The sequence below is a fragment of the Ostrinia nubilalis genome, chromosome Z (assembly GCF_963855985.1).
Source record: "Ostrinia nubilalis chromosome Z, ilOstNubi1.1, whole genome shotgun sequence".
Classification (NCBI taxonomy): domain Eukaryota; kingdom Metazoa; phylum Arthropoda; class Insecta; order Lepidoptera; family Crambidae; genus Ostrinia; species Ostrinia nubilalis.
Window position 1 is genome coordinate 10,506,271 of NC_087119.1, and position 15,152 is coordinate 10,521,422.

At 34.3% G+C, this 15,152-nt stretch overlaps 2 protein-coding genes across 2 annotated transcripts in view; one reads left to right on the forward strand and one right to left on the reverse strand.

Annotated features, from left to right (window-relative positions):
* LOC135086941 (uncharacterized) overlaps nucleotides 1-15,152 on the reverse strand; it is a 422,922-nt gene that overhangs the window by 164,856 nt on the left and 242,914 nt on the right. The window lies entirely within an intron of this gene.
* LOC135086749 (circadian locomoter output cycles protein kaput) overlaps nucleotides 2,515-15,152 on the forward strand; it is a 29,372-nt gene continuing 16,734 nt past the window's right edge. The window contains exons 1-7 of the mRNA XM_063981532.1: nucleotides 2,515-3,151; nucleotides 3,406-3,563; nucleotides 3,918-4,066; nucleotides 6,337-6,518; nucleotides 6,663-6,780; nucleotides 10,762-10,854; nucleotides 11,602-11,662. Coding sequence (XP_063837602.1) covers nucleotides 3,526-3,563; nucleotides 3,918-4,066; nucleotides 6,337-6,518; nucleotides 6,663-6,780; nucleotides 10,762-10,854; nucleotides 11,602-11,662 — 641 coding nt within the window. The 5' untranslated portion in view covers nucleotides 2,515-3,151; nucleotides 3,406-3,525. The remainder of the gene's footprint in view (nucleotides 3,152-3,405; nucleotides 3,564-3,917; nucleotides 4,067-6,336; nucleotides 6,519-6,662; nucleotides 6,781-10,761; nucleotides 10,855-11,601; nucleotides 11,663-15,152) is intronic.

The following is a 15,152-nucleotide window of genomic DNA, read 5'->3' on the forward strand; positions in this document are numbered from 1 at the left end:
TGTAATGAATTTGTGAGTTGCCACTAATTTTATTTTACTGGTGGAATATTTGTGAGAACTGCAATTTACGCGACTTAAGTGCGTGGCACTAGAAGAAATTGAAAGGTAATTTATGCATGTGTGGAATTTTACCAGGATTGCACATTGTTGAAGTATGGCGCGACGATCTTGCGCATCGCATCGTCTCGTTTCAGTAGTACTCAAATGCAATATAATCTCGCAATCAATGGTTGACGGTCTATAATCTTCAATAATACTAGTTAATAAAGCACTGTAAGATAGTTCCAAACGTTATCCGAATGAGATTTTTTGTTTTTTTTTTTTTTTCAATTGGAGAGTGAGCAAAGGTTTTGTTTCTAGTTGGAAAACGGATTCACTCTCAACCGGTTGTCTCAATCGTCCGTGTTTGGTCTACGATGTGTTTGAGCGCTGATGTGATTGCATTCTCGGGCTAAGCAAGCTCCAAGGATTTCCAACATCATGGACGAGGATGGCGACGATAAAGATGACTCCAAAAGGTAAGTGTAGTTGATATTGACTCTGCAAGTATTTGCTGACATCATTTTATTCTTTATTGCCTAGTAGTATCCAAATTCATATGAAAATTAGAGTATTAGGTAAGGTTTGATGATGATCCATCATTAATAATACCATACTTAAAAATAACTAAAAAAATAAACACTTTATGGGTGTGTTCATTAAGTGAAAAAATATATTTTTAAGTAAATAATTTACTTTTTAAATACAAAACTTATGAATTACTTTCATGCTCGGTAAAGGATTCACTAGCCTCATTTATAAATTCGCTTTATATTTAGTATAAAAATTATGTTTAAGAAAACGATCGCCCAATACTAAATCATATTATACAGGAGGACTAGAAATCTTAGCGAGAAGAAGAGACGCGATCAGTTCAACATGCTGGTCAACGAGCTCAGCACAATGGTGTCCACAAACAATAGGAAGATGGACAAGTCCACTGTCTTAAAATCTACCATATCATTCCTGAAAAATCATAATGGTAAGTAATTTAATTTTCACTCTTAATAACCTTTTCTAATTTTGTAGTACCTATTGGTATTCCAAATCAGTATTACATGAGCACTTCTATACATGTCCATACCGATAAACAGCCATACCATATTTTTTCTGACAAAAACTAATCAGTCCCACTCTTTAAAGCTTGGCCTTGATCTTCTACTTTTAATATTTTATTAAAGATCTCTTTATAGCTCTTTTGATATCACGCTAAAGCACCAATCATAACCTCGGTGTCATGTTGAGCTGACAAGTTCGCAGTTAGACCATAATATGTTTTTTCCGCTTCATATTACATGTAACACCTACTAGTTATAGACATGTGTGTGATGTGTTGGGTGTTATGGATGCAAATTTATTAAATCATTTCTAGAACATGCAACCCAGATTCGTCGATTGACCTCTTCCTCGAAGTGGGGCGTACCTAATTGAATCGTTTGTCCTAAGTACATAGGCATACAAGACAACAAACCAGGCAACTATAGGCATACAAATTCATAATATTAAGAATATTTCATACTGATAATGTTTGAATTAATTGTCAAATGAATTTGACTTGATATTGTGTTCAACCCTTTGAATATGGGTTAGAAAGAAGAGATTAAAAAAGATAATATCAAGAATAATGTTGTGATAGAAATTTATCGTGATTTATTCAGGGATACCAATATACAGGGTGTTAGGTAAATGGGTATATGAGCCGACACTAGCCCATGTTAACATGGGCATATAAATGGTATGGTGAAGTCGGAAATTTGATATCATCATTTTATTTTTTTAAATTTTCATACAAAATAAATTTTATAAAATCCGATTTGTATGAAAAATAAAATAATTGAAATGAAGATATTAATTTTCTGACTTCACCATACCATTTATACAGTGTGTCCGGGCATGTAGTGATCAAACTTTAAGGGCGTGATCAATGGACAATTTTATCGGTGAAAATATTTTAAATTTGGGGCTTGACCCATTTCTTGCATATTTACAAGGATTTAAGTTTTTAATTTTTAGTTTTCACCTCTTCCTTCAAAAACAAGTGATAGCGTGGGTAGCTTAACATTAATAAGCAAAAATTTTATATCATGCGATAGCCAATAAAATTATCTATTAGTAGAAGTAGAAAACAGATACAACTTTCATACATTTTAAAGGTGTAAGAATGGATTTAATTAGAAATAAACATGATTTTTTTCACATCTTTTTCAGTTATTTCCCAACACAAGAAAAACCAGGTCGTTAAGGTATGTTTTATTTGCATTGTATTATTAGTATTTGAGCTATTCTACAAAACGAATGTAAATTTATTAGTCTACGTCTATTAGTTTCGACGTAATTGTTGAACAAAGATGCCCCTTCCCAGCGGTTTCCATAGCGCACGCGACATGCGAAAATGCACTGCCTGAAAGAATCACACAACCTATTCCGATTACTATGGAAATGATGGCTAAGAAAACAAAAATGCATATAACATAACAAAAACAACACCGGCCATTTTGGAGGAAAAACAAAGTTGCCATATGTTAAATAGTAATTTCTACTACTCTATTATGTAAATTATAACAAAAAATGTCACCGTTCAGTTTTAAATTAAAACAAATTAATTTCATTTAAAAAAAGTTTTCACATTGTAATTAACAATATTCTCAAATATATTTTAATTAAGAAAAAAATGAAAATATGAAGGAAACAGGAGCAGCGACATCTAGAGCGTTTTAGGGTAGTTAAAAAGTATTTGAATTTATTCACCGATGTCGCTGTTTGGAAGCAAGTTTCACTTCGATGACCGTTGTATGGAAGTTTCCGCACCCTGACCCCAACCTCTAGACGGGTGGCACTTTCTGATCGCTTTCATCGTGATCCGATAGTAAAACGATGCTAGTACGATCTTAATTCGATTAATTTCACGGCTTGTTGCATCTCTAGATCAAAAGTCAAAAATTGGACAAATGTCTTGTTTGTGGTCTCAATGAAATCTATGTTTTGCGGAGTACACAATTTGCTTCAATGTAATGAATTTGTGAGTTGCCACTAATTTTATTTTACTGGTGGAATATTTGTGAGAACTGCAATTTACGCGACTTAAGTGCGTGGCACTAGAAGAAATTGAAAGGTAATTTATGCATGTGTGGAATTTTACCAGGATTGCACATTGTTGAAGTATGGCGCGACGATCTTGCGCATCGCATCGTCTCGTTTCAGTAGTACTCAAATGCAATATAATCTCGCAATCAATGGTTGACGGTCTATAATCTTCAATAATACTAGTTAATAAAGCACTGTAAGATAGTTCCAAACGTTATCCGAATGAGATTTTTTTTTTTTTTTTTTTTTCAATTGGAGAGTGAGCAAAGGTTTTGTTTCTAGTTGGAAAACGGATTCACTCTCAACCGGTTGTCTCAATCGTCCGTGTTTGGTCTACGATGTGTTTGAGCGCTGATGTGATTGCATTCTCGGGCTAAGCAAGCTCCAAGGATTTCCAACATCATGGACGAGGATGGCGACGATAAAGATGACTCCAAAAGGTAAGTGTAGTTGATATTGACTCTGCAAGTATTTGCTGACATCATTTTATTCTTTATTGCCTAGTAGTATCCAAATTCATATGAAAATTAGAGTATTAGGTAAGGTTTGATGATGATCCATCATTAATAATACCATACTTAAAAATAACTAAAAAAATAAACACTTTATGGGTGTGTTCATTAAGTGAAAAAATATATTTTTAAGTAAATAATTTACTTTTTAAATACAAAACTTATGAATTACTTTCATGCTCGGTAAAGGATTCACTAGCCTCATTTATAAATTCGCTTTATATTTAGTATAAAAATTATGTTTAAGAAAACGATCGCCCAATACTAAATCATATTATACAGGAGGACTAGAAATCTTAGCGAGAAGAAGAGACGCGATCAGTTCAACATGCTGGTCAACGAGCTCAGCACAATGGTGTCCACAAACAATAGGAAGATGGACAAGTCCACTGTCTTAAAATCTACCATATCATTCCTGAAAAATCATAATGGTAAGTAATTTAATTTTCACTCTTAATAACCTTTTCTAATTTTGTAGTACCTATTGGTATTCCAAATCAGTATTACATGAGCACTTCTATACATGTCCATACCGATAAACAGCCATACCATATTTTTTCTGACAAAAACTAATCAGTCCCACTCTTTAAAGCTTGGCCTTGATCTTCTACTTTTAATATTTTATTAAAGATCTCTTTATAGCTCTTTTGATATCACGCTAAAGCACCAATCATAACCTCGGTGTCATGTTGAGCTGACAAGTTCGCAGTTAGACCATAATATGTTTTTTCCGCTTCATATTACATGTAACACCTACTAGTTATAGACATGTGTGTGATGTGTTGGGTGTTATGGATGCAAATTTATTAAATCATTTCTAGAACATGCAACCCAGATTCGTCGATTGACCTCTTCCTCGAAGTGGGGCGTACCTAATTGAATCGTTTGTCCTAAGTACATAGGCATACAAGACAACAAACCAGGCAACTATAGGCATACAAATTCATAATATTAAGAATATTTCATACTGATAATGTTTGAATTAATTGTCAAATGAATTTGACTTGATATTGTGTTCAACCCTTTGAATATGGGTTAGAAAGAAGAGATTAAAAAAGATAATATCAAGAATAATGTTGTGATAGAAATTTATCGTGATTTATTCAGGGATACCAATATACAGGGTGTTAGGTAAATGGGTATATGAGCCGACACTAGCCCATGTTAACATGGGCATATAAATGGTATGGTGAAGTCGGAAATTTGATATCATCATTTTATTTTTTTAAATTTTCATACAAAATAAATTTTATAAAATCCGATTTGTATGAAAAATAAAATAATTGAAATGAAGATATTAATTTTCTGACTTCACCATACCATTTATACAGTGTGTCCGGGCATGTAGTGATCAAACTTTAAGGGCGTGATCAATGGACAATTTTATCGGTGAAAATATTTTAAATTTGGGGCTTGACCCATTTCTTGCATATTTACAAGGATTTAAGTTTTTAATTTTTAGTTTTCACCTCTTCCTTCAAAAACAAGTGATAGCGTGGGTAGCTTAACATTAATAAGCAAAAATTTTATATCATGCGATAGCCAATAAAATTATCTATTAGTAGAAGTAGAAAACAGATACAACTTTCATACATTTTAAAGGTGTAAGAATGGATTTAATTAGAAATAAACATGATTTTTTTCACATCTTTTTCAGTTATTTCCCAACACAAGAAAAACCAGGTCGTTAAGGTATGTTTTATTTGCATTGTATTATTAGTATTTGAGCTATTCTACAAAACGAATGTAAATTTATTAGTCTACGTCTATTAGTTTCGACGTAATTGTTGAACAAAGATGCCCCTTCCCAGCGGTTTCCATAGCGCACGCGACATGCGAAAATGCACTGCCTGAAAGAATCACACAACCTATTCCGATTACTATGGAAACCGCTGAGAATGGGTATCTTTGTTCAACAATTACGTCGAAACTAATAGACGTAGACTAATAAATTTACATTCGTTTTGCAGAATGGCTCAAATACTAATAATACAATGCAAATAAAACATACCTTAACGACCTGGTTTTTCTTGTGTTGGAAAATAACTGAAAATGAAGTGAAAAATGTCATGTTTTTTTCTAATTAAATCCATTATTACTCCCTTAAAATGTATGAAACTTGTGTCTGTTTTCTACTTCTACTAGTAGATAATTTTATTGGCTATCGCATGATATAAAATATTTGCTTATTAATGTTAAGTTACCCACGTTTTCACTTGTTTTTGAAGGAAGAGGTGAAAACTAAAAATTAAAATCTTAAATCCTTGTAATTTTGCGAGAAATGGGTCAAGACCCAAATTTGAAGTATTTTCATCGATAAAATTGTCTATAAATTACGCCCTTAAAGTTTGATCACTACATGCCCGGACACACTGTATAACCATGTTAACATGGGCTAGTGTCGGCTCATATACCCATTTACCTAACACCCTGTATTTGACAGAGATTCCGATCATTTGTGCTTATTTGGAATTACCTACTCCAAAATAAATAAGACGTCACTGCTTTCATAACATTAGGGGCGGGAATCGAACCCACGACCTTTCGCTTGCTTTTTTCAAGTTGTTTTATTTAAAGTTTAGTTTGAGGAGCCACTCTAATCGCTACGAAAACATTTAATTAAGATACGATCTTTTAGTTAATAAATGGAGGATTTATAAATTTATACTGTTCAAAGGATGCTAATATTTAATTATTTCAGAAATCACTGTAAGGTCACGAGCACATGACGTCCAGGAGGACTGGAAACCAGCATTTCTGTCCAACGAGGAGTTTACTTACTTGATCCTGGAGGCACTTGAAGGATTCATGATGGTGTTCTCGGCGTCAGGATGTATTTACTACGCATCAGAAAGCATCACTTCTTTGCTTGGTCATAATCCGGTAACTATGCATACTCATTATGAATTTATTACAATGAAAATGTTATTCCCATCACTATTTGTGTGTATCCTAGTTCAAGATATTATGATTGTTTGTGATTTTTAACTTAAGTTGATTCCACCAACTTGTTCTTTTTTGTTACAGTCTGACCTTGTAAATAAAAGTATATTTGATTTGGCGTATGAAGAAGACAGAGCGGGTCTATACAACCTCCTTCAGAATCCAGGCGCCGCCATAGACCCCTTGCACCCTGGACCGAAAGGTAAGATTAAATAAAAGTTTTGTCATAATTACGAATTTGATTATTTATTTATACAAAAAAAAAAAGAAGCAATCAAGCAAGAAATTACAGCTGTGCTATAGAGTACCTACAATAAGCTGTGTTCTGCTCTGAACTGTCTTTACAACAGCTCTTGAATAGTTATGATAGATAACATAGTACGAGCCTGTGCATATTATGTATTATTATGTAACATGTTATGTTCCTCCCTTTCTTTGTAAAAGCAAGCTCCATTGTAAATTATTTATCGGTCTGTTACTTAAATATAGAACTTTGGCCTACATTTATGGATGCTTATGCTCACTGCTCAGCGAATGATAAAAACCTGCATTTTGCGAAGTAATATTCACCTCATGCGACGTAACTTATAGCCGAATAAATTGTATATTATGGTAAAAGAGCCCAATATATTGCATTGAAAAAACCTATGAAAAACCAAAATTACAGTTTCTGAAAGGTAACACCTTGAAACTGATGATATAAACCTGAATGAGGCAAAAAGCTTAGTATGTTACTGATTACAAAAACCAAACAAAACGCTACAACTATTAAAAAGTTGATAATAAAGTAACTCTCAAAATTGGTCGATATATTTAAATGTTATGCTATGCGCTAGTAAGTAAGTTGTGGAATATTCTTAGTTCTCACACTATGTGATTCTGATTGCATACGCTATAATTAAGTGTAGATAACGGAGCTTGCGTCATGTTACGGCTGCATCGAATTTCTCATTTTGATACACTGCAAATTCTGTGCCCCTGTTCATTAACCAGTATTGTTTTGCTGAGCAGGTAATTACTGTTTACGATGAACAAACATAGCTTGCTTTGCGTGGTTTCAGCTTATCAAAGAATTTGTATCTTTGGGACACTAGATATTCGATGAATACTTTGAATGGCTAAGGGACTAAAGTATAAATCCGGGCGAAGCGTAGCAGGTTTTTCGCGTAGCTGCGTAATTTTTATGAGCGCCACTTTGGCGAGTGAAACGCATGAAAATATGTACCACTCCGCGCCACCTAACACCATCTGTAAACGCAGCCTCAGGATTGATATAATATTCGTTGTAGCTCTACCTCTTCCTATTAAAACTAGGATTGTAGGGCAGAAGGATGTTCTACCAGCATAAAAGGCCGTATTTGTTAGGTTCCAATATGAAGTAAGTAAAAGCTGTAAGAATTAAATTTATGGAACTAGCTGTGCCCGCGACTTCGTACGCTTCATTGTTGCTCTGCTCCTATTAGTCCAGTCAAATTAGACATGAACCCTGCAATAATTCGCATACAGCTGAAAATTGGTACGAATGTTCGGAGCACCATTATGAATTAACTGTGAAAAGTCCCCATCGATCCGACGTGTGCTAAAAAAAAAATTCAAGGTCAAACTTAAAAAATACGGGTTTTTGAGATTTTCAGCCAAACGGTAAGTTTTATCACAAAAATATGTATGACAAGGTTTAAGACCATACAATTATCTATCAAAATTGTCTATACACTTTCTCCTAAGAGTCAGCGTTTCTGAGATTCGATGATCCGAAGAGTCAAAAAAGTGTTTTCTTCATAACGGTCTTACACATAAATCCAATGTGATATCGCCTCGTGCCACGACTCAGCATTGTATCATGATGTGTTGTCGACGTCGAATATAAAATGATTAACATCAATGTCATTTGTCATCTTTAATTGTCGAAAAATGTTTGCAACTTAGACGAAGGACTGCACCGTGAGTTTCTAAGATACGAAGTTTTCGTGTCTATTATGTTTAAGAGCTCTTATATGCACACGTCACTACTCTACTTGTAACTCTATGGTCACTCTTTTAGCCCGGTCAAGTCAGAAAATCCAGGTTATAATAATTCGCATAGAGCTGAAAATTTGTGTGATTGTTGAGAACACCATCCTTAATGAAATGTCAAAAGTCCCCAGCGATCCGTCATTTGAAAAAAAAATTCACGAAGTCCAAGTTTTTTGCACTTTTCCGCCAAACAGTAAACTTATCATAAGAAATGATAAGAAATAGTAGTAGATCATAAAATTATCTATTAAAATTGTCTTTGCCCCTTTTTCCTAAGAGTCACCGTTTATGTGGTAACGATGCAAAAAGTTAGAGAATTCGCATTCTGTTAACTACTCCAAAAGTCCACAACTTCAACTCTATTAAAATAGTTTTGAATTGAACAGGATAACAAATACATCTTAAAAAAGGCCTACTGGGGAAACCTGGTAAAAAAAAATACGCCAAATAACCCTCATAGGTGTTGTGGAAACATGTGCATATAACGAGAACATCAAAACTAACTTTTTGAATCGTTCTACCTCATAATCGGTGACTCTTAGGAAAAAGGGGTAAAGACAATTTTAATAGATAATTTTATGATCTACTATTTTTTCTTATCTATTTTTATGATAAATTTACTACTTGGCCAAAAAATGCAAAAAACTTGGGACTTTGAAAACTTTTTTTTAATGACGGATCGTCGGGGACTTTTGACATTTCATTTAGGATGGTGTTCTTAACATTCACACAAATTTTCAGCTCTATGTGAATTATTATAACCTGGACTGTCTAACTTGGTCGGGCTAAAAGAGTGACCATAGAGTTACAAGTAGAGTAGTGACGTATGCATATAAGAGCTCTTAAACATAATAGACACGAAAACTTCGTATCTTAGAAACTTACGGTGCAGTCCTTCGTCAAAGTTGCACCCATTTTTCGATAATTAAAGATGACAGACGACATTGAGGTTGATTATTTTATATTCGACGTCGACAACACATCATGATACAATGCTGAGTCGTGGCACGAGGCGATATCACATTGGATTTATGTGTAAGACCGTTATGAAGAAAACACTTTTTTGACTCTTCGGATCATCGAATCTCAGAAACGCTGACTCTTAGGAGAAAGTGTATAGACAATTTTGATAGATAATTGTATGGTCTTAAACCTTGTCATACATATTTTTGTGATAAAACTTACCGTTTGGCTGAAAATCTCAAAAACCCGTATTTTTTAAGTTTGACCTTGAATTTTTTTTTTAGCACACGTCGGATCGATGGGGACTTTTCACAGTTAATTCATAATGGTGCTCCGAACATTCGTACCAATTTTCAGCTGTATGCGAATTATTGCAGGGTTCATGTCTAATTTGACTGGACTATATTGATCGTAGCGTGATGTTGTATAGCCTATAGCCTTCCTCGATAAATGGGCTATCTAACACTGAAAGAATTTTTCAAATCGGACCAGTAGTTCCGGACATTAGCGCGTTCAAGTAAACAAACAAACTCTTTAGCTTTATAATATTAGTATAGATTTGAATCAAGTGGTAATTTAATACTTGTATTTGTTAATTATTTAGGCTGTCTCGTATGTCGTGCGAAGATGCCACCGAGGGGGCTGCGATTCGAAACGATTTTAGCGAATGAAATTCACACGAACAACCTTATAATTTAACTTTAAATTATCTTTTAACGTAATTTCAAAATCCAATGGAGATGGTGTTTGTGTAAACGACAGTCTCGTATCCGTGAAGAATTAATATAATCGTTCACAGTCGCCGTCTGGAAGTACCCAGTCTTTCAAGTATGATTTCTTGTTGCTACGACGACGACGCAACGGTTCATACCTCCGTTCTAAAAAGTCCACCACGTTTTCCAGAACAGTTGCGAATTGCTGCAATGTGCAAAGTTTTTCTATTATTATCAGTTTCAAACAACTTATGGCTTTAACTTCTTGCGAAATTTTTCCACTGGTCGTTGCTTATTTTGCGTCAACCACGTGAAGTACTTCGAAAAAAAAGAAGCTTTATAAAACTCAAACTACACAGCAAAACCTGGGCGAACTTTTACAAACTTAATACTGTGGGGTGTGTAATTTTACAGATTTCTCGGAATGTTTTATTTACATTTTGTTTATTTGTTGAGAAAAGATGCTGTACAGAAAGCTTTGCGTTTCTTTGCAGATGAAATTAGGTTCCAGTGCCATTTGCGGAGAGGCAGCCTGGACTTTAGAGATGACACCATGTACGAATTGGTGCAATTCAATGGTCACTTCCGTGAGTATTCTGCTTATAATTTACTATTTTTTTTTGTCGTTTTTTACGTGTTTAGTTTTGTTACAAGTTGAGGTCATTTCTAGTATTTTTTAATAGCCGAGATTACGTTTTTTTCTAAATGAGTCCCTCTTCGCCCTTATCAAATGTTGATGGTTGATTCGGAGCTTTAGCTGAGAACTTTACCACCACAAGACCAGCTCGACCACTGCAAATGCAAACATTTGTTTGCATGAACATAATATCTGTTTCTACTATCCTTGATATTTTCTATGTAAAAATACATAGTAAACACCAATTTTCAGTATTTTGTCGAGCTTCAATTTAGTTATGTCGAAAGTTTAGGTACCAACATTTCGTCACATCTAGCGCTGCCGTACGCAACAATTCTACGTGGGCTGCGAAGCCCTAAAAACTACAGCCGAACTCTTCTTTCACTCACCCTTTCTCAGACTTTCTAGCTAAATGCCTTAAGCTAGACTTTTGGTAGACTTTTTACCTCATTACGAAATTCCAGTTGAAGCAAATTTATTTAGTACGCATTTACCGCCTGAGTTGAACGTGCTGTTTGCTGGTCCGATTTATTTACGGGAATTTTGGTATTCAAATTTGAATCTAAATATATAAATATAGCACTTCAACTCAAATTCATTTGAATGTTTTGTCTATTTACTTTCAAGTGTGTGCGACAAAACATACTAACTTTTCTGTAAAATAATAATATTCAAAACAATATTATTTTATTCACAGGAACAAACATGGAACTGATGGAAAACGATGAAATGAACTTTCAACCAGACCATGAGTCAAGGTAAATAAATGTATTATGATTTAACTTTAGAAGTTAACTTTTTTTGGTGGAAAGTTATGATTAGCATGCTTCACCTATCTACGTACGATTTTAGTAAAATATTTTTATATAAAATTACTGACAGAGAACATTATTCTTACATCTCCATCGTATATCAAAATAAATTAGACAATTATAGAAAAATCATCAGTATAATCTCTCAGCCATAAGGATGCCTACTACTTAACAAAGCTTCTCTCCAAAGTTTTTTCAAAGTAAAATAATTACAGTACCGGTATACATATTTTTATTCGCACAAGCGCGCTGTGTCGCTGTTAACAAGACCGCCCAGTGTCTGAGCGTCCGGCAGTTACCGTTCCCGTGGTCTGTGACGCACACGTCTAATCATAATCATAATAAAGGCTCCGCGGTGGTTGGCTGAAGTGTAGGTAAATATTTACAAATAGGCTACATAGGGCAACGTGTATCAGTAGGGGACGGGGCACTTCATTATTGCAACCACCTCTGTGCAGAAATAGAGTTGTAACAACCCATAATATTTTTCAATGGATTTCGTAGACAAATTAGTAATTAAAAGGGAAGTAATTTGTCTGATTTTGTCCAATCACCAATTTTTATCACCTACTTATTTTTATGTATAATGTTGTAGATTTTTATTTTTAATAAAGAATTGACTCTGTATTACGCGGTAACCGTTTGACAATCTTGGCGGTTGGCGCTAGAATTTAGTAATATGACACACGAACGTGAGGGTTCCTTAGTTTCCCCCACTAACTCCAAGCCTGACCTCCATAGATGCTAAAAATACAACAACCACAAAATTTGACTAAGAAATTAATTCATAACATCACGTTTGGCATTGAAAATGCAGTTTTTTATTGTAGTTTACGTTTAGTAGTACTTTTTTCTTAGCTGTTTAAAGCAACATAATGTATGTATTTATGAAACTATTCCTTTTTATTCGGCCAGGTTATAAATAAAGTCTGCATTATGTAATACTAGCGGCCGCCCGCGACTTCGTACGCGTGGACCTCGTTTTACCCCTTAGTTCGTAAAACCTCTTGTTTGATATCATGTTGATGATAGATGACGTTTCACGGCTTCCCCCGCATTAATATTATGAACGTCAAAAACAGTAGTTTGTCTAGTGCCGTAGATTTTAACCAATGACGATAGATGGCGCTTTTTAGACACGTCTTATTTATTTGTTGTAATTTATTTGTATCATATCGTCATAAATTATAGCCTATATGTTAATCTGGGTTATAAACAATAATACTGTAAAGTTTCAACAAAATCCGTTCAGTAGTTTTTGCGTGAAAGAGTAACACACATCCAGACATTCAGACATCCAGACATCCAAACTTTCGCATTTATAATACATTTTATTTATTTATTTTATTTTATTCGTTTAACAATGTTTCAACAGCATTTAATGGGACTTACAAATAGGTAAATATGGTTTTGATTTATAAAAGTTGATTTTTGGAATGTCAGCTCCAAATCCACCTTCACAAAAATTCGTTTTTTGTTGACCTCTGTTTATTCCTAGTTTCTAGATTCCTAGAAAAAAATTACCTATTGAAATGAAACCTACGCGACGCTAGTTCTATACAAACTCTTTTACGAACCGTATACTTTTTGGGGTTCCGTAGTCTTGACAATAAGGAACCCTTATAGTTTCGTCATGTCCGTCTGTCTGTCTGTCCGAGGTTTTGCTTGGAAACTATTGGCACTAGAGAGCTGTAATTTTGTGAAGGTATGTAGGTATATTGATCACGCCGATAAAGTGGTAGAAAATTAAAAAAAAAAATTTTTTTAGGGAAGCAGCTTCCCTACATGTAAAATGGGGATGGTTTTCTATCCCATCGTGTGGGGTATCGTTGGATAGGTCTTTAAAAATGATTTAGGGGCTTCCTGGAAACCCTAGATTAGATGTATAAACAGTTTGAAACCAGTTTGAAATGGTCGCGTCATGTGTGGTCTCTCAACGGAATCTATGGCAGAAACTTAGATGCAACTTAAAAGTAACTAGAAGTTGCAGTTTCGTTGCAATTGCGTTTCACCGTGTGTTCTGGGCCTTAGGGATCTGTTTTCAAAATATTTAAGTTTAAAGTGGCAATTAACTTGGGTGCATATCCATATTAATGTATTTATCTGTTATTAGTATATTTTGCTTAGTTGGAGGATTATTATGATTGCAAACGGAAAAAAAGCATTGTGGTTGAAACTTGAACGGGTGGCGTAACGTCACTACGCCTATGTTTGAGTTCCACGCGAAAATATGTAGGTAATTTAAATAATTAATTTCTCAGCCATATCTTGATGGATTAAAAAAAAATCTTCACCGCCTTTTTAGTTTTGGTCTATATTTGAATCCCATTCAGTGAAATACAATGTTTTCAGCATCACAAAACTTCTCCATTTCGTGTGAAGCCATTGAAACTAAAATTATTACTAAGTTTGGAGGTAGAACCTTCATTTGAATTTGCAAAAAAATGTTAGCGGACATACCCATTACTTCCACATTTCACGATGTGGATGTTTTTTTGCTTAAAATGAAGTTTGCATTAAGTTTGCGTATTACAAAACGAAACTAAATTCGATTCAGTTTCAAGCATATTAAGCTTTTGATTAACTGACTAAAGCGCGTGACTTGGTCCGTATTAAGAAACTACATTTAAATATGAATCTACTGTACTACATTCAATAAGAGACTCAATCAGTAGTACACCAAATATCAAAATTCAGCATTCAACACGTTTTCATTTGAATCAAATTTTAATTTAAAATAAGAGTCCTAAATTATTCTATGACACCAAAATCCACGCAAGCAAAAGCTGCTTTGCCTCTGTAATAAGTAATGTTTTCTTTTATTGAAAGTAACAAATGAAACATTGAAGTAAAATGAATTCTATTACCTGTAGTTACTATCATAATCTCCGCGAGGATTGTTTTGAAGGATAATGAGCTCTATTATATAAAAACATAAGTATTATAACCTGCCTGTTAGAATCGTTTGATGCAACGGAAATGTACGGAGTCCTCTGCAAGCGAGTTTAACTGGCACTTGACCGATAAAATGTAGCTAACAAGCTCCATTGAATATTATGCGACGCAAACTTATAAATTTGCACCACGGTGTTGACTAGTGTCTCGACAGACAGACGAGGGTCAGAGGTCCTGGATGCGATTCTTAAGTGGGACATGCAGATTGAATATTTGTATAATGATTGTCTGACAAATAAGATAAAATAATACGTCAAACTAGTGCCGTATCGAGCTATGCTCATGAAAATACTCCATATTACATGTGAAACGGTCGGATTTCAATTATTATACGAAATCGCAGAATACTCACACAAAACTGACTTAAGATTAAAAGCAATACAAAATTAAAACGGCACAATTCAGGTGTATATTAATACAGTTAGAATGATGTACAAAAGAGGATATGAATCGGCATAAACCCCAAATCTTCAGCCTTAAG